Source organism: Panulirus ornatus, chromosome 16 (genome assembly GCF_036320965.1).
Source record: "Panulirus ornatus isolate Po-2019 chromosome 16, ASM3632096v1, whole genome shotgun sequence".
Taxonomy (NCBI): domain Eukaryota; kingdom Metazoa; phylum Arthropoda; class Malacostraca; order Decapoda; family Palinuridae; genus Panulirus; species Panulirus ornatus.
Genome location: NC_092239.1, coordinates 19,765,330 through 19,792,594, shown reverse-complemented (window position 1 = coordinate 19,792,594; position 27,265 = coordinate 19,765,330). Strand labels below are relative to the sequence as shown.

The following is a 27,265-nucleotide window of genomic DNA, read 5'->3' as shown; positions in this document are numbered from 1 at the left end:
GGTTGACGTGCTGTCAGTGGATTGAATCAAGGCATGTGAAGCGTCTGGGGTAAACCATGGAAAGCTGTGTAGGTATGTATATTTGCGTGTGTGGACGTATGTATATACATGTGTATGGGGGGGGGGGGTTGGGCCATTTCTTTCGTCTGTTTCCTTGCGCTACCTCTCAAATGCGGGAGACAGCGACAAAGTATAATAAAAAAAAAATATATATATATATATTGGAAAGAATCACAATTTTGCGCGTGATCAAGATATTCCTATAAGTCCACGGGGAAAATGAAACACGAAAAGTTCCCTAGTGCACTTTCGTGTAATAATCACATCAGGGGAGACACAAGAGAGAAATATAATAGTCAGTTGATATACATCGAAGAGACGAAGCTAGGACGCCATTTGGTAAACATGTGATTGTCCAAAACATACAACGAGCCTTGTATGAACGTTGTATGAATCTAACAAACATTACAAGATATGTTTAAGCTTATTGTATTAGTCCACCTGTTACATATTTTGATACGTAATGCAATTGCTATTCTTCAACAGCTGTAAACCTCACTTACGACGTAAATTTAGCGCTGCCTAACCCGTGCTAACTCGTTTCTCACTATGTACCGTGTGTATCATGTACGTCAACCACTGAGGCCCCAGTCCCTGCACCTTTTGTGCACTCCGTATCATCTTTTGCGTCACTGCCCATATGATCGGTAACAACGGAGAAGGACAAAGGCGGGCACGCCCAAGGGAACAGAGGCAGGCTCGGGCAAGGGAACAGAGGAAGGGCAATGGCAAGGGGACAGAGGCAATGCATGTGTAAGGGAAGAAAGGGAGGGCACGGGCTAAGAGACAGATGCAGGGCACGTGGAAAGGGACTGAGGCAGGGATTCCTGGCAGGGAACAGACACAGAAAAGGAAAAATGGGAGGAAGCAGACAGGAAGACAGTCATCCAGTAAACCCGTAGCACACAAGCTACAAGACAGCACACGAGCCATACAACCATCCACAACAATTTCTTTAACTTCTAACCTCAGAAGGTTCGTCATGACAAGAATAAATCCCCTACAGTCATCTAGTTAGGCTCTTATTTTCTTTGGTAAGAAACGAAGCCTGGAAGTGTCTGGAAGTGTGGCCTGTTAACAGAACCTGCAGTAGTGGCGACAGACGGGCACACTTCACGTGATGGTTTTGGCCATACGTTGGATATGAACAGCTTGCTAAATATTTCCTCATCCATACACTTGAAACCTGATCAAATAATTGCCAGCAGACAATTTGTTTACTTAATCACTCTCCTCGTATGGGACTCTCGCCTTCTTTCACTTTCTTCCGTCACTTACCACTTTACATTTGTCGGGGCTGAATTTCATCGCCCATGTATCACACCAACTTCACAGACTGTTTAGGTCCCCTGGTAAACTAATACAATGGTTTTCACTTCTTCCATGCCTGGACGCAAGTCATTTACATAAGTCAAGAAGAGTAGTAGTTCCAAAACAGAACCCTGTGGCACTCTGCTGGTCACCCCGACTCATTTTGAGAAGGTTCTTCTAACATGGGTCCGTCCCTCCCTCCAAATGGTGATACAGCTTTTGATCAGCCTCTCATGCGGTATGGCGTCAAATGCTTTCTGGTAGTCAAGATACGTACAGTCCAACGAGCCTTTCATTTTGTCTAAGCCAGAGCTCACTCTCTCGTAGAAACCTAAGAGGTTTGTTACACATGACCTTTCCCTGAACCCTTGCTTTTCCCCATTTAGGTAATTATGATCATCATTTCCTGAACCTCACAAACCACGTTGGTTAGTCAGACTGGTATATCGTCTGGCGCCTCTTCCCAGTGTCCTTTCTTTTAGACTGTTATGACTTTTGGCATTTTTCACGACCTTGGCACTCTGCCTCTCTCCAGGAGGCTTACCTGGTGTGCGTGTCTTTTTTTTCTTGTGTGTGTGTGTGTGTGTGTGTGTGTGTGTGTGTGTGTGTGTGTGTGTGTGTGTGTGTGTGTGTGTGTGTGTGTGTCGTGACTTCGCCTGTTTGAGGTTAAACCATGAGATGAAAGTCACTGAGCGAGATCCAGTTTCGGTGCAGTATAATGGCTATTGGAAAGCAGATGTAAGCGAATGAAGCCTGTCTTGGTCTGCTCCTAGCGCTACCTCGCTTGGGGGATAACGGAGAATACGAAAGAAAATGAAACGTGCATTACGGGGAGGGAAACATTGTGTACAGGAAATGAACAGCTTGCATGAGTGGTGGGACGGAATGTGTCGGGGAAAACATCATCGTGTGTAAACAGTGAAACATGCGTGACGCGAGTCCACGACAGGTCTGCATGATTGGTGGGGGAGCTTCCACCGCTGTGTCAGGCGATGGGCTGTCACTGAGAGAGAGAGAGAGAGAGAGAGAGAGAGAGAGAGAGAGAGAGAGAGAGAGAGAGAGAGAGAGAGAGAGAGATGACAGGTTTCTGTCTCAAGAGCGACGAACTCATCGTGCCCTCATCCCCCGCCTGTGGACGATGGGACCAGCTGAGGGTGCAGGGTGTACGGAAGGGCCGGGTATGGGAGTGATTCTGGGAGGGAGGAGGCTGGAGGGTATGCCGTGCCCTCCACCGTCAACTAGTGTTGGAAATGGAAGGAAATGCTCTCAGGGAGGGAGGGTGAGGGAGGGTATGATCCCTTCTCTCTGTCGGCACACTCCTTCCTGGTGCACACTTTTCACTTTTGGCACCAACCACCTCTCTCTCTCTCTCTCTCTCTCTCTCTCTCTCTCTCTCTCTCTCTCTCTCTCTCTCTCTCTCTATCTCTCTCTCTCTCTCACTCTCTCTCTCTCTCTCTCTCTCTCTCTCTCTCTCTCTCTCTCTCTCTCTCTCTCTCAGACACAATCCTCCGAGCCTCTCGCGTTCAAAATAGTTGGAAAATCTGAGTAAAGCAAACATAACAACTGCTGAAAATATTCGGGACTGACGAGTAAAAATGTTTCCCGGCAAATGTGGGCAACACGTTATATCATCTGGTGTTACTCTTCTCATTTTTGACGCACAGGTCGTCCTCAACCCTAGCGCCTCAGCGGAAGGAAGGTCGTCCTCACCCCTGGTGACTCGACCGAAGGAAAATCGAGTTCTATAGTGATTCATCCTAAGAAAAATAGTTTTCTGCCCACATGACTCAACCGACGGAAATTCGTCTTCATTCCTGCTGCCTGATCAGAAACACAGGAGGCTCTGAACGGCAAATGTAAATTCTTGTCAGAGGTAACACGTCTGGTGTATATGTCTGTGGCTTTGTTTACTATGGTAACTGAAGGTGACGACTGGACGAACATCATGTTTCCGCGAAGAACATGGCACCAACTGATACATGTTTCACTACCCGTCAATCTATCACCGCCTCCTTGCTTAAGCTTCATTTTCAATCTATCACTTGTTTCAGCACCACTCTCTACCCCACCTCTACCTATGTTAAGAATTAGCTTGATCTACGGCGTGTTTCAGTGAGTTTTGATCATTTACAGCGTGTTTCAGTGAGTTTTGATCATTTACAGCGTGTTTCAGTGAGTTTTGATCATTCAAAGCGTGTTTCAGTGAGTTTTGATCATTTACAGTGTGTTTCAGCGAGTCTTGATCATTTACAGTGTGTTTCAGTGAGTTTTGATCATTTACAGTGTGTTTCAGTGAGTTTTGATCATTTACAGTGTGTTTCAGTGAGTCTTGATCTAACACTGTTTATCTTAAGGTTTAGTCGACCAGTAGTCATTCTAAAAGTCTGTGAACTTGTTCCAAGCTTCGTTATAGCAGCGAACACAACACGAGATACCGAAACAACTAGCGTTTGTCTTCCGTACGACACAGCTGCATCTCCGTTAGTATGAGCAACAACCAACCACAACAGAACCTCCCGGTTATGAATACTAAGATCCCGCCACCCCTACAACCCTAATAACAGCAACAAGCTCGTCACAATAACCCCACTGCCACAACCCCGGTGGTGCACACCTGCACTCTGACACACGGTCTCCAACGCCTGGCTACCCACTGTAAACATACACGACCCGTCGCTAACCTGAGGTTATCCTGGTAAAAACAGTCCGCCCGATGCTGCTCCCATAGCACTCCAGCCACCACCTGCGGATCCTGGGAAGAAAATAGAAGGTCTTCTCCATCATCGTTTTAGCAACGTTCCAACCAATCAGCCAGACCGACCGGAAGTTCCCACAGTAATCTCGGAGGAAAAAGTAACAGATAACACATCAGAAACTATTATAGATACATAAACAAGGAACTTGTACTCTCAGTCCAACGGCCAACTGAAACCTGTGATGTTCTGTATAATGAACCTGACGGTGGCTTCTGCTCTCTCTCTCTCTCTCTCTCTCTCTCTCTCTCTCTCTCTCTCTCTCTCTCTCTCTCTCTCTCTCTCTCTCTCTCCCATCTTACCCAAGGAGTTACCTGGCGTCGTCGTCCACGAGGTAAAAATCGCAGGACAGATCTGCCTCGCCTCACCGCTGGTGTTGACGAAGCCAAGTCAAAAATAGCGAGCCGTGAAAAACAGGCGGCGGCAAGATAGTGTTAATAATGACTGAGAACGTTGGTAAGGAACGTGTGATGCTCCTGGGGACGCTCTTGTGTTACTGGGGGGAAGGTATTGTGTTGCTGAGGACACTCTTGTTTTACTGAGGACAATCTTGTGGTACTAGGGATGGTCTTGTGTTACCAGGGGAAGGTATCGTGTTACTGGGGACGGTCCCGTCTCTCCCGTCTTGCGTTACGGGAGACGTTACAGGACAGTCTTGTGTTACTGGAGAAAGTCTTCTGTTACGTGGGGAAAGTTCTGTGTTACTAGGGAAGGTCTTGTGTTGCTGGAGAGGATCTTGTGTTATTTGGAAAGGTCCTGTGGCACTGGGAAACGACTTGTGTTACTGGGGACGGTCTAGGGGAGGGTTTAGTGTTACCAGGGGAAGTTTTAGTGTTACTAGGGGAAGAATCTGTGTCACTAGCGAAGGACGAGGTGGGAGATTACATGGGGGGTGTATTCTAGGAGTGTGGGGCCCGCGAGCTCGCAGGGTTGGTATTACAAGGGTGGGTGGCGGAGGGGGTTTGTTGTTGGACTGAGGGGGAACGGAGGAGGGACGAGGGCTGGGAGGCGGAAGGGCGGGAGAGGCGGAGGGGCCAGCTAGCCTTAAGAGGAGTTTAGTGTCGCCGGTGATGGACATGTGGCACCGTGGGCCGCGGGTCGTGCTGGGGAGGTGGGTGTGGTGGTGAGGGAGGCCATCATGGTGGTGATGGTTCACTGAGGGAGATCACAACGGCAGCCGCGCAAGATAGGGAGGCTGAGGGAAGTTACGCAGGTGGGGAGTGTAGTGAGGGAGGCGTTAAGGCAGTGAATGAAGTCACTGTGCAGTTAACCCGAGTTTGCATGGGAGGGGCCTCGTGCCGTTGTGTTCAAGGGTCGTACTGTCGTGCTCAAGGGGCGTACCATTGTGCTCAAGAGTCGTACTATTGTCCTCACGGGTCATACCATTGTGCTCGTGTCGTACTGTCGTGCTCAAGGGTCGTACTGTCGTGTTCAAGGGGCGTATCATTGTGCTTAATTGTCGTACTGCCGTGCTCAAGGGTCGTACTGTCGTGCTCAAGGGGCGTACCATTGTGCTCGAGTCGTACTATCGTGTTCACGGGTCGTACTGCCGTGCTCGTGTCGTACTGTCGTGCTTAAGGGTTGTACTGTCGTTCTCAAGGGTCGTATTGCCGTGCTCAAGGGTCGTATTGCCGTGCTCAAGGGTCGTACTGTCGTGCTCAAGGGTCGTACTGCCGTGCTCAAGGGTCGTACTGTCGTGCTCAAGGGTCGTATTGCCGTGCTCAAGGGTCGTACTGCCGTGCTCAAGGGTCGTACTGCCGTGCTTAAGGGTCGTACTGCCGTGCTCAAAGGGTTGAATATCAGTGAGCTAGCGTTACTGGTCGGTCGATTCGTATGACGTCATGGAGAGGAAATGCTCCATTGGCAGGCTGTGTGACGTCACAGCTACAACGATTAGAACCAGGCCGATAACTTGTCAGGACCGAACGAAGTCAAACTGGCGTCGGGAAGTGTATTTTGTCGTCACGGGTTGATCTGTGCCGGTGTCCCCGGCAAATCTGTCACCCTACGAGTTTATGAAGGAATATGCCAAGCCAATTAACCAAGTGTGTGCATAAAATGCCCCACTACATGATGGTTAATCCTCCAGAGTAAACAACCTTCCCCGTCCACCCTACACGCTGCCAGCCCAGCAAAACATCCACCAACTGAGTGAGCCAACCATGTCCGTGTGGCCCAACCCTCACTGCATGAGAGGGTGTCCCCCACCACAACACCACAGTTATAACAGTACCCTCCTCTACCACAACTACCACAGTTATAACACCACCCTCCACCACCACAACTGCCACAGTTATAACACCAACCTCCTCCACCACAACTGCCACAGTTATAACACCAACCTCCTCCACCACAACTGCCACAGTTATAACACCAACCTCCACCACAACTACCATAGTTATAACACCACCCTCCACCACCACCACAACAGTTATAACACCACCTTCCACCAACACCACAACTGCCACAGTTATAACACCACCACCCTCCACCACAACTGCCACAGTTATAACACCACCCTCCTCCACCACAACTGCCACAGTTATAACACCAACCTCCTCCACCACAACTGCCACAGTTATAACACCAACCTCCTCCACCACAACTGCCACAGTTATAACACCAACCTCCACCACAACTACCATAGTTATAACACCACCCTCCACCACCACCACAACAGTTATAACACCACCTTCCACCAACACCACAACTGCCACAGTTATAACACCACCCTCCACCACCACCATAACAACCACAGTTATAACACCACCCTCCACCATCATCATAACAACCACAGTTATAACACCACCTTCCACCAACACCACAACTGCCACAGTTATAACACCACCCTCCTCCACCACAACTGCCACAGTTATAACACCACCCTCCTCCACCACAACTGCCACAGTTATAACACCACCCTCCACCACCACAACTGCCACAGTTATAACACCACCCTCCACCACCATCATAACAACCACAGTTATAACACCACCTTCCACCACCACAAAACAGCCACAGTTATAACACCACCCTCCACCACCACCATAACAACCACAGTTATAACACCTCCCTCCACAACCACCATAACAACCACAGTTATAACACCACCCTCCACCACCATCATAACAACCACAGTTATAACACCACCTTCCACCACCACCAAAACAGCCACAGTTATAACACCAAACTCCACCACCACCATAACAACCACAGTTATAACACCACCCTCCACCACCATCATAACAACCACAGTTATAACACCACCTTCCACCACCACCAAAACAGCCACAGTTATAACACCACCCTCCACCACCACCATAACAACCACAGTTATAACACCACCCTCCACCACCACCATAACAACCACAGTTATAACACCACCCTCCACCACCACCATAACTGCCACAGTTATAACACCACCCTCCACCACCACCATAACAACCACAGTTATAACACCACCCTCCACCACCATCATAACAACCACAGTTATAACACCACCCTCCACCACCACCATAACTGCCACAGTTATAACACCACCCTCCACCACCACCATAACAACCACAGTTATAACACCACCCTCCACCACCACCATAACAACCACAGTTATAACACAACCCTCCACCACCACCATAAGAACCACAGTTATAACACCACCCTCCACCACCACCACCACAACTGCCACAGTTATAACACCACCCTCCACCACCACCATAACAACCACAGTTATAACACCACCCTCCACCACCACCATAACAACTACAGTTATAACACCACCCTCCACCACCACCATAACAACCACAGTTATAACACCACCCTCCACCACCACCATAACAACCACAGTTATAACACCACCCTCCACCACCAACAACCCACATTATAACACCACCCTCCACCACCATCATAACAACCACAGTTATAACACCCACCCTCCACCACCACCATAACTGCCACAGTTATAACACACCCTCCACACCATCAACAACCACAGTTTAACACCACCCTCACACACACCAACTGCCACAGTTATAACACCACCCTCCACCACCACCATAACAACCACAGTTATAACACACCCTCCACCACCACCATAACAACCACAGTTATAACACCACCCTCCACCACCACCATAACAACCACAGTTATAACACCACCTCCACCACCATAACCCACAGTTATAACACCACCCTCCACCACCACCATAACAACCACAGTTATAACACCACCCTCCACCACCACACCACAACTGCCACAGTTTAAAAACACCACCCTCCACCACCACCATAACTACCACAGTTATAACACCACCCTCCACCACCACCATAACAACCACAGTTATAACACCACCCTCCACCACCAACACAACTGCCACAGTTATAACACCACCCTCCACCACCACCATAACAACCACAGTTATAACACCACCCTCCACCACCATCATAACTGCCACAGTTATAACACCACCCTCCACCACCAACACAACTGCCACAGTTATAACACCACCCTCCACCACCAACACAACTGCCACAGTTATAACACCACCCTCCACCACCACCATAACTGCCACAGTTATAACACCACCCTCCACCACCACCATAACTGCCACAGTTATAACACCACCCTCCACCACCACCATAACTGCCACAGTTATAACACCACCCTCCACCACCATCATAACAACCACATTTATAACACCACCCTCCACCACCATCATAACAACCACAGTTATAACACCACCCTCCACCACCACCATAACAACCACAGTTATAACACCACCCTCCACCACCATCATAACAACCACAGTTATAACACCACCCTCCACCACCACCACAACTGCCACAGTTATAACACCACCCTCCACCACCACCATAACAACCACAGTTATAACACCACCCTCCACCACCACCATAACAACCACAGTTATAACACCAACCTCCACCACCACCATAACAACTACAGTTATAACACCACCCTCCACCACCACCATAACAACCACAGTTATAACACCACCCTCCACCACCACCACCACAACTGCCACAGTTATAACACCACCCTCCACCACCACCATAACTGCCACAGTTATAACACCACCCTCCACCACCACCATAACTGCCACAGTTATAACACCACCCTCCACCACCATCATAACAACCACATTTATAACACCACCCTCCACCACCATCATAACATCCACAGTTATAACACCACCCTCCACCACCACCATAACAACCACAGTTATAACACCACCCTCCACCACCATCATAACAACCACAGTTATAACACCACCCTCCACCACCACCACCACAACTGCCACAGTTATAACACCACCCTCCACCACCATCACCACAACTGCCACAGTTATAACACCACCCTCCACCACCACCATAACAACCACAGTTATAACACCACCCTCCACCACCACCATAACAACCACAGTTATAACACCACCCTCCACCACCACCACCACAACTGCCACAGTTATAACACCACCCTCCACCACCACCATAACAACCACAGTTATAACACCACCCTCCACCACCACCATAACAACCACAGTTATAACACCACCCTCCACCACCACCACCACAACTGCCACAGTTATAACACCACCCTCCACCACCACCACCACAACTGCCACAGTTATAACACCACCCTCCACCACCACCATAACAACCACAGTTATAACACCACCCTCCACCACCACCACCACCACAACTGCCACAGTTATAACACCACCCTCCACCACCACCATAACAACCACAGTTATAACATCACCCTCCACCACCACCACAACAGCCACAGTTATGACTGCACCACACCAACAAACGCTGCCCTTCACTACCACGATACCAACGTTTATAAAAGTATGTCTGAGTCAACATCGAAAGTACTAAGTCACGCACAGCTGTCTGGGTACAGCTAGTGTGTGTGTGTGTGTGTGTGTGTGTGTGTGTGTGTGTGTGTGTGTGTGTGTGTGTGTGTGTGTGTCCACAATACTGAGTGATGAACGATGAGCGAGATGTATACAGGAGAAAATCGCACGGTAGATGTAAACATTAACCAAAATAAACCTGAGGTGATTCTTACATACAATCCAATCAAACATAAACATGATGATGTCACACGATGTGTGGAGGAATGGTCATCACATCTATCCAATCAACGTACAGACATCATCCAAGTTGTTACAGGCAACTGAAATTTTTCCGTCTTAACACGGAACAAACGTTATACATTAATACGTTCCATACAGTACAAGACTATACGTTCCATACAGTACATCAGTATACGTTCCATACAGTACATCAGTATACATTCCATACAGCACATCAGTAAACGTTCCATACATTAGTATACGTTTCCATACAGTACACCAGTATACGTTCCGTATATCAGTATACGTTCCATACAGTACGTCAGTATACGTTCCATACATCAGTATACGTTCCATACAGTACATCAATATAGGTTCCATGCAGCACAACACTATACATTCCACACATCAGTATATGTTCCATACAGTACATCAGTATACGTTCCATACAGTACATCAGTATATGTTCCATACAGTACATCAGTATAAGTTCCATACATCAGTAAACGTTCCATACATCAGTATACGTTCCATACAGTACACCATTATACGTTCCGTACATCAGTATACGTTCCATACAATACATCAGTATGCGTTCCATACAGTACATCAGTATAAGTTCCATATATCAGTATACGTTCCACAGAGTACAACAGTATACGTTCCATACAGTACACCAGTATACGTTCCATACAACAGTATACGTTCCATACATCAGTATACGTTCCATACAGTACATCAGTATACGTTCCATACATCAGTATATGTTCCACACAGTACATCAGTATACGTTCCATACAGTACGTCAGTATACGTTCCATACATCAGTACATGTTCCATACAGTACATCAGTATACGTTCCATACATCAGTAAACGTTCCAAACAGTACATCAGTATACGTTCCATACATCAGTATATGTTCCATATAGTACATCAGTATACGTTCCATACATCAGTAAACGTTCCATACAGTACATCAGTATACGTTCCATACATCAATAAACGTTTCATACAGTACATCAGTATACGTTCCATACATCAGTATATGTTCCATACAGTACATCAGTATACGTTCCATACATCAGTAGACGTTCCATACAGTACATCAGTATACGTTCCATACATCAGTATACGTTCCATACATCAGTATACGTTCCATACATCAGTAAACGTTCCATACAGTACCTCAGTATGCGTTCCATACATCAGTATATGTTTCATACAGTACATCAGTATACGTTCCATACAGTTCATCAGTATACGTTCCATACATCAATAAACGTTTCATACAGTACATCAGTATACGTTCCATACATCACTATATGTTCCATACAGTGCATCAGTATACGTTCCATACATCAGTATATGTTCCTCACAGTACATCAGTATACGTTCCATACATCAGTAGACGTTCCATACAGTACATAAGTATGTTCCATACATCAGTATATGTTCCATACATCAGTATATGTTCCACACAGTACACCAGTATACGTTCGATGCATCAGTATACGCTCCATACAGTACATCACTATACGTTCCATACAGTACACTCAGTATACATTCCATACATCAGAATGCGTTCCATACAGTACATCAGTATATGTTCCTCACAGTACATCAGTATACGTTCCATACATCAGGAAACGTTCCATACAGTACATAAGTATGTTCCATACATCAGTATATGTTCCATACATCAGTATATGTCCCACACAGTACACCAGTATACGTTCGATACATCAGCATACGCTCCATACAGTACATCAGTATACGTTCCATACATCAGTATACGTTCCATACAGTACACTCAGTATACATTCCATACATCAGCATACGTTCCATACAGTACATCAGTATACGTTACATACATCAGTAAACGTTCCATACAATACCTTAGTATACGTTCCATACATCAGTAAACGTTCCATATAGTACATCAGTATACTTTCCATACATCAGTATACGTTCCATACAATACATCAGTATACGTTCCATACAATACATCAGTATACGTTCCATACAGTACACCAGTACACGTTCCCTACATCAGTAAACGTTCCATACAGTACATCAGTATACGCTCCATACATCAGTATACGTTCCATTCATCAGTATACGTTCCATACAGTACATCAGTATACGTTCCATAGAGTACATCAGTATCCGTTCCATACATCAGTATACGTTCCATACAGTACATCAGTATACGTTCCCTACAGTACATCAATATACGTTCCATACAGTGCACCAGTATACGTTCCATACAGTACATCAGCATACGTTCCACACAGTACATCAGTGTACGTTCCATACAGTACACCAGTGTATGTTCCATACAGTACACCAGTATACGTTCAATATATCATTATACGTTCAATACAGTACATCAGTATACGTTCCATACATCAGTAAACGTTCTATACAGTACATCAGTAAACGTTCCATACATCAGTAAACGTTCCATACAGTACGTCAGTATACGTTCCATACATCAGTATATGTTCCACACATCAGTATAAGTTCCATACATCAGCATATGTTCCATACAGTACATCAGTATACGTTCCATACATCAGTAAACGTTCCACACAGTACATCAGTATATGTTCCATACATCACTATATGTTCCACACAGTACATCAGTATAAGTTCTATACATCAGTATACGTTCCATACATCAGTAAACGTTCCATACAGTACGTCAGTATACGTTCCATACATCAGTAAAAGTTCCATACATCAGTATATGTTCCATACAGTACGTCAGTATACGTTCCATACATCAGTAAACGTTCCACACAGTACATCAGTATACGTTCCATACATCAGTATACGTTCCACACAGTACATCAGTATACGTTACATACGTCAGTATACGTTCTATACATCAGTAAACGTTCCATACACTACATCAGTATACGTTCCATACAGTACATCAGTATACGTTCCACACAGTACATCAGTATACGTTCCTTACAGTACACCAGTGTATGTTCCATACAGTACACCAGCATACGTTCCATATATCATTATACGTTCAATACAGCACATTAGTATACGTTCCATACAGTACATCAGCATACGTTCCATACAGTATATCAGTATACGTTCCATACAGTACACCAGTATACGTTCCATACAGTACATTAGTATACGTTCCATACATTAGTATACGTTCCAGACAATACATCAGCATACGTTCCATACAACAGTATATGTTCCATACAGTACACCAGTATACGTTCCATACAGTACACCAGTATACGTTCCATACAGTACATCAGTATACGTTCCATACAGTACATCAGTATACGTTCCATACAGTACACCAGTATACGTTCCATACATTAGTATACGTTCCATACATCAATATACGTTCCATAAAGTACACCAGTATACGTTCCATACATCAGTATACGTTCCATAAAGTACACCAGTATACGTTCCATACAGTACACCAGTATACGTTCCATACATCAGTATACATTCCATACAGTACACCAGTATACGTTCCATACATCAGTATACATTCCATACAGTACACCAGTATACGTTCCATACAGTACATCAGTATACGTTCCATACAGTACATCAGTATACGTTCCATACAGTACACCAGTATACGTTCCATACATTAGTATACGTTCCATACATCAATATACGTTCCATAAAGTACACCAGTATACGTTCCATACATCAGTATACGTTCCATAAAGTACACCAGTATACGTTCCATACAGTACACCAGTATACGTTCCATACATCAGTATACATTCCATACAGTACACCAGTATACGTTCCATACGATACATCTGTACACATTTCATCAATACCTCATGTCAGCCAACCAAGCCGCACAAGTTATGGCTCTCAAACGTCTGCCACATTCCACTAGCACTTGACCCGCTGGCTTTCTCCCAGTCCTTGTAGTTGGGCCAGGATGGAGGCCTCTGGGCTCTGACCAACTGCAGTGTCAAATCTCAATCCTTGTAGCTCGATCCATCAACCAGACCTAACCCTTCTTGTGCTCCTTGTCGTCCATTATTACCATAACTAACCAATCTGCCCCGTCCCCTCCTCCTCCTCCTTCCTGGCCTGTCTACCGTCTAAACTTGAAGCTTGCTGGTCGTCGTGTGACCACCCGAAGAACCAAACATTCTCAGTTCTCGTATCAACAACCTCCAGCAATGTGGCTCTCCTCGGCCTACTCAGTCTGGATCTTACCTGCCGGCCAAGCCTTACCTTCCTGGCCGCCGGTCATCCGTCCACAGACCAAACCTCAACCTCAGTGATTCTGGCTATGGTCCAAACCTCAACCCAAGTGTCCCATCAACCAACCCACTCTCAACCCTTCTGGCTCCCAGCCACCGACCAGACCACAACTCTTCTGGCCCTCCACTCATCGGCCCACGACTATTTTTTTCCCGCCATCTGATAAGGACACAGATCGATGGCGCTACCGTGATGACTGTAATCAATCTCTCTTGGAGACTCCTTACCACCGAAATGGCTGAGTCTGTCCCTAGAGGACTGGGGATTATGCCTAGATCTGGGACGTATTTCTGCTCAGACCACATGCAACAGTTGTACGAGTGGTTCACCCGTGCCAGTGTGGAGCGCTACTCATGCCTGTGGGAGCTGGGGCCCTTCACCTACATTCCTTCTCGACAGACTTTAGTTTCAAGCAATTCGCCTTTATCACATCTCCCTCTCTCACTTCTCAATTGTAATAATATTCCTCTCTATCTCCATGTTCCTCTCCCTCTCTCTTTTACCGACATAATATTTCCTCTTCTGCCTCCGAGAGATGGTTGCTTCCGTTCCTCACTCTCCCTGGGGCACCCAACGGGAGATATTGTATAAAGTCTGGAAACTCGAGGATTGATTGATTTGACGTCTGCGTCTTTCCCTCTACAAACACTTGGGGGAACGCTTTACCTTCTTCTATTTTCCCAACTCGTACCATCCGTCTTGCTATAAGAGGCAGGTCAGTGATCAGCTGAGGGCCAGAGGATGGCACCACCACCCACCCACCCACCCACCCGCCCACCAAGCCTGACCCACCTGTGACCCGGCCCACCAGCCCTCCACCACCTTCATCGCAGTGGCACAACTCACCACCTCCACAACAGCGGTCAGCGCCACCCGCCACCCACTACCACCATCACAGTGGGTGGTGCCGCCCGCTGCTCGCCACCTCCTGAGCCACCTTCCTGTGCCGGAGGTCAACACATTTTCCCACTCTCTTTTATGAAGCCGATCATGAATAAAGTGTCCTCTCTCTCTCTCTCTCTCTCTCTCTCTCTCTCTCTCTCTCTCTCTCTCTCTCTCTCTCTCTCTCTCTCTCTCTCCAACTGAATGGGAGAGGCAGGAATACAAACATACACACACACACACACACACACACACACACACACACACACACACACACACACACACACACAGAAAAAAGAGAGCAATACCAAACACCGAAATACAAGGAAAGAACCACCACAGATCACATCAATCAAGAACCATATAGTAAAAGATACACAGAAGTACTTTCATAGCATGAGGGTAGTGGACGATTGGAATTAGCTGAATGATGAAACTCTGGCTATACATAGCATTAACAGGCCGCCAAGGGTCGAGCGCACAGGTTCGAATCCTCGTTGCGGCAATCGGTCCACATTTAACCCAGCTTTTCATCTACCCCTTGGGGTGGGTCGATAAAATGGGTACCTGGCTCAGGCTAGGGTATATAAATATATAGCGTTAATGATATGGTCTTGACTAAGGCCTCAGTTGCCCGTGGCGTCTCTGCTAACAATTTAAAAAGTTATTTAACAGGAGGGAAAATCCAAGGGATTGGAGGCCAGGAGCGTAGAACTCCCTTCACGTACAACAGAGATAGGTATTCACCACAGACCTTACGCTACACGGTTGCAGGATGTTTTGGGGTCATGGAACCCCCTCACTCTTCACTCCACTCCATCCTCTTGACACACTAACAAACACACACACCGCTACGCTCCCCAAAGTCACGCCTTTCCCGTTTTATTTTTCAAGAGTGGTTTAGAGGGGAGGAGAAAGGGGTTAGGCGAGGGGAAAGCACACTAGAGGAGAAGAAAGTTGTATGGTGTAGGTTTTACACTGGTGGACAGGACCAGTACCTGTGACGAGTGGACAGGGTCGGCATAGGCTGCATGTAGAGGGGGGAGAGGGTGGCGGTATGGTAGGATCGTGTAGAACAGGAAGGTGTCCAGTGTTCAGCACGGCCCTGTAGGCTGGGCAGGTGTGGTGTGGCAGGGAGGGTCTGGGGATGTTCAGAAGACAGTGAGGGGTTGTTGGTGACGTGCGAAAGTCTCTAGTGTTTAACTGACTTAGTTCCATGGCTGTTCTTTGAGTATTTATGTTTACCGAAGCCGACGACCACCTCATCACGGAAAGCGACGCTCCCACGGAAGACCATCTCATCACAGAAGCCAACGCCCCCACGGGAGACCACCTCATCACGGAAGCCAACGCCCCCACGGAAGACCACCTCATCACGGAAGCCAACGCCCCTAACGGAAAACCACCTCATTATGGAGGGCGACGATCCCACGGCAGACCACTTCATCAAGGAAGGCAACGCTCCCACGGACGACCACCTCATCACGGAAGCCGACGCTCCCACGGACGACCACCTTATCACCGAGGCCGACGCCCCCACGGAAGACCACCTCATCATGCAAGGCGACGCCCTCAACACCCCCATGGAAGACCACCTCATCAAGGAAGGCGACGCTCCCACGGACGACCACCTCATTACGGAAGCCGACGCTCCCACGGACGACCACCTCATCACCAAAGCCGACGTCCCCACGGAAAACCACCTCATCACGGAAGGTACACCCCTACGGAAGACCCCCTCACCACGGAAGGTGACGCCTATCAAACTCAGACTAAACCTCTCCCTGATCCTCCAATGCTCGCTGATGAAAGCGGCGAAAACTTTGTAACAAACTTTGGATCAAACGAAAATGATTCGTTTAAAGATCAATGAAGTAATCTAGTGTTTTTCCGTTCCTCAGTATTCTTTTCTACCCTGACGTTTTAGGGTAAGAGCAGATGGTCTACTGCCTCTACTCCTGACATCAAGTTTACAGTTTAGTGATTACTTCACAGACGGCCTTGTTATAACCGTGACCTCTGACCTCTGGTGAGAAAAAAGGGAAGGGTGGTCGAGGTCATACTGACATTTTACTGTTACATCCATCAAACTCCATCATAAACTAGTCTTGGTGACAGACAGACTGACCGATAGAGTGTTTCTCACATGAGCCTTGAAGACTTGTCCAGGGCAAATGGTTAGACAAAGACAGCAAAATACCAAGGTATAATGAGAGTATACGAGGCGGGAATATATCCTTACAACATACCTTCTCCAGATGTTCAGCCAGCAGGACGTAACGCAGGTCGGGAGACACACTGAAGTGGGCCACGTTCAGCTGCCGCTGTGGAGACGAAGGGAACACAAGACAAACGTTAGTGGCGTCATGTGATGCACAAATACACATCATCTATCATTATTATCAACATCAGAATCTCTGATCTTTATGTTCATTCTATTACTGGGAGGGAAAAAGGCTAATGATGATGCATAGGGTGAAACAGACGCTGAGAGAGAGAGAGAGAGAGAGAGAGAGAGAGAGAGAGAGAGAGAGAGAGAGAGAGAGAGAGAGAGAGAGAGAGAGAGAGAGAGAGAGTTGGTGGTGTTATAATAAAGGTGAAGCGTCAGGGAACGTTACACAACATATATGGCAAAACACATGTAAACAATGTTTCATATCGGTGCCTAGAGTTATACTGGCAAGTGTATAGAGGAAGAGAGTGTCCCTCCAGTGGTACACATAGGCTGCGAGTGTACATACTGTGGTATACATAGGCTGTGAGTGTACCTACTAAGGTACACATAGGCTGTGAGTGTACTTACTGTGGTACACATATATTATAAGAGTGTAGCAAATGTGGTATACATAAGATGAGGGTATACCCATTGCGCTATACATAACATGAATGCATACCTTCCGGCAGCCAGCAGGAGTCTTAAAGAAGAGTTTACATCAACCCGGTAATGGTAACGTCACAGAAGCAGGAAGAATCGAAAATCAAACAAACACGAACCAAGAGTGAAAGAAAATGGATGTCCTGTATTCATACAACAAACAGCAGATTAAACAAACTGACAGTTAAACACACACACACACACACACACACACACACACACACACACACACACACACACACTGAAATACGCCCTCGGACCAATATCCCTGCCCCCCAACTGTGGACGAGAGAATTAAAAGAAAAACGAATAATTTTGAATACAAAAATATGATAAAAACTAATGATAACTGAGGGAACAGAAAAATAAACGCAATAAATACGAGTTGGTAGTTTAAGCTATTCATTACTATGTCTATCCAAAACAAATTCAGGTATTAACAGAAAATCCATTTCCACCAATTGCATGTTGCAAGTTGATGCGCAAATGTCAACAATTAGTCCAGGCTCAGTCATATGTTACGTTCAAAATAAAAACAAAATTCACAGCTTTTATTGAACGTGATGTTGCATCAGGCACGGGGTAGGTGTGTGTATTGGTCGTGGCTACAGTAGCCTATTGCTTGCCTTACATTAGTGGTCTATAGCCTGAGTGTGTATGTATAGCCTTATATTAGTAGCCTATAGCCTGAGTGTGTATGTATAGCCTTATATTAGTAGCCTATAGCCTGAGTGTGTATGTATAGCCTTATATTAGTAGCCTATAGCCTGAGTGTGTATGTATAGCCTTATATTAGTAGCCTATAGCCTGAGTGTGTATGTATAGCCTTATATTAGTAGCCTATATAGCCTGAGTGTGTATGTATAGCCTTATATTAGTAGCCTATAGCCTGAGTGTGTATGTATAGCCTTATATTAGTAGCCTATAGCCTGAGTGCGCATGTACAGCCATATCCTAACAGCCTAGCCTTGCGTGTACGTGTATAGTTTTACCCTACTACCGTATAGCCTTTACTGTACACGTATCGTCCTTATCCAAGTAGCCTACAGCTTACGTTTACAAGCACTGCCTCATCTTTGTAGCCTACACCCTGTGTGTACACATACAGCTTTATCCTAGCAGCCTGTAACCTGCGTGTGGGCATGTATAGCCTTACCCACATGGCCTACTGTATGTGTGTGTGTGTGTGTGTGTGTAAGTATGACCGTATCCTTGTAGCCCATTGCTTGTATAAGCATGTGGGGCAGCTAATATCACCAACACAAGCTATCACCAGCACCAACACTAGGAAAAGTATCATCACCAACGCAAGCTATCACAACTACCAACGCTAGGACAGCTAACACCACTGACACAAGTTATCACCAACACCAGGACAGCTAACACCACGAACACAAGCTATCACTAGCACCGACACTAGGGCAGCTAATATCACCAACACAAGCTATCACCACCACAAGCTAACATCACCAACACAAGATATTACCACGACCAACAGCAAGGTTGCTAACATCGCCAACAAAAGTTATCACCACCACCAAAACCAGGACAGCTTACATCACCATCAGGGATGCTAACATCACCAACATAAGGTATCACCATCACCAACACAAAATATCACCACCACCAACATCAGGACAGCTTACATCACCAACACCAGGGATGCTAACATCACCAACATAAGGTATCACCATCACCAACACAAGTTATCACCAACACCAGGACAGCTAACATCACCAACACAAGTCATCACCACCACCATCAGGACAGCTAACATCACCAACACAAGTCATCACCACCACCATCAGGACAGCTAACATCACCAACACAAGTTATCACCATCACCAACACCAGGACACATTTATCAAGTCTTCTCGTAAAGCCTTAGCTTCATTCCTTGCGGATTTTATATTCCGTTGGCCAAAACCTTCTGGAATCTCTCCACATTTCTATCTCGGCGCCTGAATATTTCTGTTTAATGTCTTCTCGAAATATTTCACGAAATTCAATCTGCTTTCCAGTCTTCCATATTGTGAGACCCTGATGCCAAGAATGTTTTCTATAATTCTTTTTATCTGCTCCCATGTATATATATATATATATATATATATATATATATATATATATATATATATATATATATATATATATATATATATATATATATATACATATATATATATATATATATATATATATATATATATATATATATATATATATATATATATATATATATATATATATTCCTATGAGTCCACGGGGAAAATGAAACACGATGAGTTCCCAAGTGCACTTTCGTGTAATAATCACATCATCAGGAGAGACACAAGAGAGAAATATAACAGTCGGTTGACATACATCGAAGAGACGAAGCTAGGACGCCATTTGGTACACACACACACACACACACGCACACACAGACACACACACACATACACACACACACACACACATATATATATATATATATATATATACATATACATATATATATATATATATATATATATATATATATATATATATATATATATATATATATATTGGAATGTGTCTGATGACAGAGTGGCAGATATAGGGTGTTTTGGTCGAGGTGGTGTGCAAAGTGAGAGGGTTAGGGAAAATGATTTGGTAAACAGAGAAGAGGTAGTAAAAGCTTTGCGAAAGATGAAAGCCGGCAAGGCAGCAGGTTTGGATGGTATTGCAGTGGAATTTATTAAAAAAGGGGGTGACTGTATTGTTGACTGGTTGGTAAGGTTATTTAATGTATGTATGACTCATGGTGAGGTGCCTGAGGATTGGCGGAATGCGTGCATAGTGCCATTGTACAAAGGCAAAGGGGATAAGAGTGAGTGCTCAAATTACAGAGGTATAAGTTTGTTGAGTATTCCTGGTAAATTATATGGGAGGGTATTGATTGAGAGGGTGAAGGCATGTACAGAGCATCAGATTGGGGAAGAGCAGTGCGGTTTCAGAAGTGGTAGAGGATGTGTGGATCAGGTGTTTGCTTTGAAGAATGTATGTGAGAAATACTTAGAAAAGCAAATGGATTTGTATGTAGCATTTATGGATCTGGAGAAGGCATATGATAGAGTTGATAGAGATGCTCTGTGGAAGGTATTAAGAATATATGGTGTGGGAGGCAAGTTGTTAGAAGCAGTGAAAAGTTTTTATCGAGGATGTAAGGCATGTGTACGTGTAGGAAGAGAGGAAAGTGATTGGTTCTCAGTGAATGTAGGTTTGCGGCAGGGGTGTGTGATGTCTCCATGGTTGTTTAATTTGTTTATGGATGGGGTTGTTAGGGAGGTAAATGCAAGAGTCCTGGAAAGAGGGGCAAGTATGAAGTCTGTTGGGGATGAGAGAGCTTGGGAAGTGAGTCAGTTGTTGTTCGCTGATGATACAGCGCTGGTGGCTGATTCATGTGAGAAACTGCAGAAGCTGGTGACTGAGTTTGGTAAAGTGTGTGGAAGAAGAAAGTTAAGAGTAAATGTGAATAAGAGCAAGGTTATTAGGTACAGTAGGGTTGAGGGTCAAGTCAATTGGGAGGTGAGTTTGAATGAAGAAAAACTGGAGGAAGTGAAGTGTTTTAGATATCTGGGAGTGGATCTGGCAGCGGATGGAACCATGGAAGCGGAAGTGGATCATAGGGTGGGGGAGGGGGCGAAAATTTTGGGAGCCTTGAAAAATGTGTGGAAGTCGAGAACATTATCTCGGAAAGCAAAAATGGGTATGTTTGAAGGAATAGTGGTTCCAACAATGTTGTATGGTTGCGAGGCGTGGGCTATGGATAGAGTTGTGCGCAGGAGGATGGATGTGCTGGAAATGAGATGTTTGAGGACAATGTGTGGTGTGAGGTGGTTTGATCGAGTAAGAAACGTAAGGGTAAGAGAGATGTGTGGAAATAAAAAGAGCGTGGTTGAGAGAGCAGAAGAGGGTGTTTTGAAATGGTTTGGGCACATGGAGAGAATGAGTGAGGAAAGATTGACCAAGAGGATATATGTGTCGGAGGTGGAGGGAACGAGGAGAAGAGGGAGACCAAATTGGAGGTGGAAAGATGGAGTGAAAAAGATTTTGTGTGATCGGGGCCTGAACATGCAGGAGGGTGAAAGGAGGGCAAGGAATAGAGTGAATTGGAGCGATGTGGTATACAGGGGTTGACGTGCTGTCAGTGGATTGAATCAAGGCATGTGAAGCGTCTGGGGTAAACCATGGAAAGCTGTGTAGGTATGTATATTTGCGTGTGTGGACGTGTGTATGTACATGTGTATGGGGGGGGGGTTGGGCCATTTCTTTCGTCTGTTTCCTTGCGCTACCTCGCAAACGCGGGAGACAGCGACAAAGTATAAAAAAAAAAAAAAAAAAAAAAAAAAAATATATATTGGAAAGGATCACAATTTTGCGCGTGATCAAGATGTTCCTATGAGTCCACGTGTTTCATTTTCCCCGTGGACTCATAGAAACATATATATATATATATATATATATATATATATATATATATATATATATATATATATATAAATATTATTCCTGGGGATAGGGGAGAAAGAATACTTCCCACGTATTCCCTGCGTGTCGTAGAAGGCAACTAAAAGGGGTGGGAGCGGGGGGCTGGAAATCCTCCCCTCTCGTTCTTCTTTTTTAATTTTCCTAAAGAAGGAACAGAGAAGGGGGCCAGGTGAGGATATTCCCTCAAAGGCCCAGTCCTCTGTTCTTAACGCTACCTCGCTAACGCGGAAAATAGCGAATAGTTTGAAAGAAAAAGAAATATATATATATATATATATATATATATATATATATATATATATATATATATATATATATATATATATATATATATATATATATATTCTTTAAAGCAAACACCTGATCCATACATCCTCTACCACTTCTGAAACCACACCGCTCTTCCCCAATCTGATGCTCTGTACATGCCTTCACCCTCTCAATCAATACCCTCCCATATAATTTACCAGGAATACTCAACAAACTTATACCTCTGTAATTTGAGCACTCACTCTTATCCCCTTTGTCTTTGTACAATGGCACTATGCACGCATTCCGCCAATCCTGAGGCACCTCACCATGAGTCATACATACATTAAATAACTTTACTAACCAGTCAATAATACAGTCACCCCCTTTTTTAATAAATTCCACTGCAATACCATCCAAACCTGCTGCCTTGCCAGCTTTCATCTTCCGCAAAGCTTTTACTTCCTCTTCTCTGTTTACCAAATCATTTTCCCTAACCCTCTCACTTTGCACACCACCTCGACCAAAACACCCTATATCTGCCACTCTATCATCAAACACATTCAACAAACCTTCAAAATACTCACTCCATCTCCTTCTCACATCACCACTACTTGTTATCACCTCCCCATTTGCGCCCTTCACTGAAGTTTCCATTTGCTCCCTTGTCTTACGCACTTTATTTACCTCCTTCCAGAACATCTTTTTATTCTCCCTAAAATTTAATGATACTCTCTCACCCCAACTCTCATTTGCCCTCTTTTTCACCTCTTGCACCTTTCTCTTGACCTCCTGTCTCTTTCTTTTATACATCTCCCACTCAATTGCATTTTTTCCCAGCAAAAATCGTCCAAATGCCTCTCTCTTCTCTTTCACTAATAATCTTACTTCTTCATCCCACCACTCACTACCCTTTCTAATCAACCCACCTCCCACTCTTCTCATGCCACAAGCATCTTTTGCGCTATCCATCACTGATTCCCTAAATACATCCCATTCCTCCCCCACTCCCCTTACTTCCATTGTTCTCACCTTTTTCCATTCTGTACTCAGTCTCTCCTGGTACTTCCTCACACACGTCTCCTTCCCAAGCTCACTTACTCTCACCACCCTCTTCACCCCAACATTCACTCGTCTTTTCTGCTTTGAAGAATGTATGTGAGAAATACTTAGAAAAGCAAATGGATTTGTATGTAGCATTTATGGATCTGGAGAAGGCATATGATAGAGTTGATAGAGATGCTCTGTGGAAGGTATTAAGAATATATGGTGTGGGAGGCAAGTTGTTAGAAGCAGTGAAAAGTTTTTATCGAGGATGTAAGGCATGTGTACGTGTAGGAAGAGAGGAAAGTGATTGGTTCTCAGTGAATGTAGGTTTGCGGCAGGGGTGTGTGATGTCTCCATGGTTGTTTAATTTGTTTATGGATGGGGTTGTTAGGGAGGTAAATGCAAGAGTCCTGGAAAGAGGGGCAAGTATGAAGTCTGTTGGGGATGAGAGAGCTTGGGAAGTGAGTCAGTTGTTGTTCGCTGATGATACAGCGCTGGTGGCTGATTCATGTGAGAAACTGCAGAAGCTGGTGACTGAGTTTGGTAAAGTGTGTGGAAGAAGAAAGTTAAGAGTAAATGTGAATAAGAGCAAGGTTATTAGGTACAGTAGGGTTGAGGGTCAAGTCAATTGGGAGGTGAGTTTGAATGAAGAAAAACTGGAGGAAGTGAAGTGTTTTAGATATCTGGGAGTGGATCTGGCAGCGGATGGAACCATGGAAGCGGAAGTGGATCATAGGGTGGGGGAGGGGGCGAAAATTTTGGGAGCCTTGAAAAATGTGTGGAAGTCGAGAACATTATCTCGGAAAGCAAAAATGGGTATGTTTGAAGGAATAGTGGTTCCAACAATGTTGTATGGTTGCGAGGCGTGGGCTATGGATAGAGTTGTGCGCAGGAGGATGGATGTGCTGGAAATGAGATGTTTGAGGACAATGTGTGGTGTGAGGTGGTTTGATCGAGTAAGAAACGTAAGGGTAAGAGAGATGTGTGGAAATAAAAAGAGCGTGGTTGAGAGAGCAGAAGAGGGTGTTTTGAAATGGTTTGGGCACATGGAGAGAATGAGTGAGGAAAGATTGACCAAGAGGATATATGTGTCGGAGGTGGAGGGAACGAGGAGAAGAGGGAGACCAAATTGGAGGTGGAAAGATGGAGTGAAAAAGATTTTGTGTGATCGGGGCCTGAACATGCAGGAGGGTGAAAGGAGGGCAAGGAATAGAGTGAATTGGAGCGATGTGGTATACAGGGGTTGACGTGCTGTCAGTGGATTGAATCAAGGCATGTGAAGCGTCTGGGGTAAACCATGGAAAGCTGTGTAGGTATGTATATTTGCGTGTGTGGACGTGTGTATGTACATGTGTATGGGGGGGGGGGTTGGGCCATTTCTTTCGTCTGTTTCCTTGCGCTACCTCGCAAACGCGGGAGACAGCGACAAAGTATAAAAAAAAAAAAAAAAAAAAAAAAAAAATATATATTGGAAAGGATCACAATTTTGCGCGTGATCAAGATGTTCCTATGAGTCCACGTGTTTCATTTTCCCCGTGGACTCATAGAAACATATATATATATATATATATATATATATATATATATATATATATATATATAAATATTATTCCTGGGGATAGGGGAGAAAGAATACTTCCCACGTATTCCCTGCGTGTCGTAGAAGGCAACTAAAAGGGGTGGGAGCGGGGGGCTGGAAATCCTCCCCTCTCGTTCTTCTTTTTTAATTTTCCTAAAGAAGGAACAGAGAAGGGGGCCAGGTGAGGATATTCCCTCAAAGGCCCAGTCCTCTGTTCTTAACGCTACCTCGCTAACGCGGAAAATAGCGAATAGTTTGAAAGAAAAAGAAATATATATATATATATATATATATATATATATATATATATATATATATATATATATATATATATATATATATATATATATATTCTTTAAAGCAAACACCTGATCCATACATCCTCTACCACTTCTGAAACCACACCGCTCTTCCCCAATCTGATGCTCTGTACATGCCTTCACCCTCTCAATCAATACCCTCCCATATAATTTACCAGGAATACTCAACAAACTTATACCTCTGTAATTTGAGCACTCACTCTTATCCCCTTTGTCTTTGTACAATGGCACTATGCACGCATTCCGCCAATCCTGAGGCACCTCACCATGAGTCATACATACATTAAATAACTTTACTAACCAGTCAATAATACAGTCACCCCCTTTTTTAATAAATTCCACTGCAATACCATCCAAACCTGCTGCCTTGCCAGCTTTCATCTTCCGCAAAGCTTTTACTTCCTCTTCTCTGTTTACCAAATCATTTTCCCTAACCCTCTCACTTTGCACACCACCTCGACCAAAACACCCTATATCTGCCACTCTATCATCAAACACATTCAACAAACCTTCAAAATACTCACTCCATCTCCTTCTCACATCACCACTACTTGTTATCACCTCCCCATTTGCGCCCTTCACTGAAGTTTCCATTTGCTCCCTTGTCTTACGCACTTTATTTACCTCCTTCCAGAACATCTTTTTATTCTCCCTAAAATTTAATGATACTCTCTCACCCCAACTCTCATTTGCCCTCTTTTTCACCTCTTGCACCTTTCTCTTGACCTCCTGTCTCTTTCTTTTATACATCTCCCACTCAATTGCATTTTTTCCCAGCAAAAATCGTCCAAATGCCTCTCTCTTCTCTTTCACTAATAATCTTACTTCTTCATCCCACCACTCACTACCCTTTCTAATCAACCCACCTCCCACTCTTCTCATGCCACAAGCATCTTTTGCGCTATCCATCACTGATTCCCTAAATACATCCCATTCCTCCCCCACTCCCCTTACTTCCATTGTTCTCACCTTTTTCCATTCTGTACTCAGTCTCTCCTGGTACTTCCTCACACACGTCTCCTTCCCAAGCTCACTTACTCTCACCACCCTCTTCACCCCAACATTCACTCGTCTTTTCTGCTTTGAAGAATGTATGTGAGAAATACTTAGAAAAGCAAATGGATTTGTATGTAGCATTTATGGATCTGGAGAAGGCATATGATAGAGTTGATAGAGATGCTCTGTGGAAGGTATTAAGAATATATGGTGTGGGAGGCAAGTTGTTAGAAGCAGTGAAAAGTTTTTATAGAGGATGTAAGGCATGTGTACGTGTAGGAAGAGAGGAAAGTGATTGGTTCGCAGTGAAT

The 27,265-nt window shown here is 44.8% G+C and overlaps 1 protein-coding gene across 5 annotated transcripts in view; it reads right to left on the bottom strand.

The window, feature by feature from the left end:
- Dpp10 (Dipeptidyl peptidase 10) overlaps window positions 1–27,265 on the bottom strand; it is a 788,027-nt gene that overhangs the window by 287,063 nt on the left and 473,699 nt on the right. For all 5 annotated transcript variants that reach the window (XM_071671396.1, XM_071671390.1, XM_071671391.1 and 2 more), the window contains exon 4: window positions 17,626–17,700. In XM_071671396.1, the coding sequence (XP_071527497.1) occupies window positions 17,626–17,700 (75 nt within the window). The remainder of the gene's footprint in view (window positions 1–17,625; window positions 17,701–27,265) is intronic.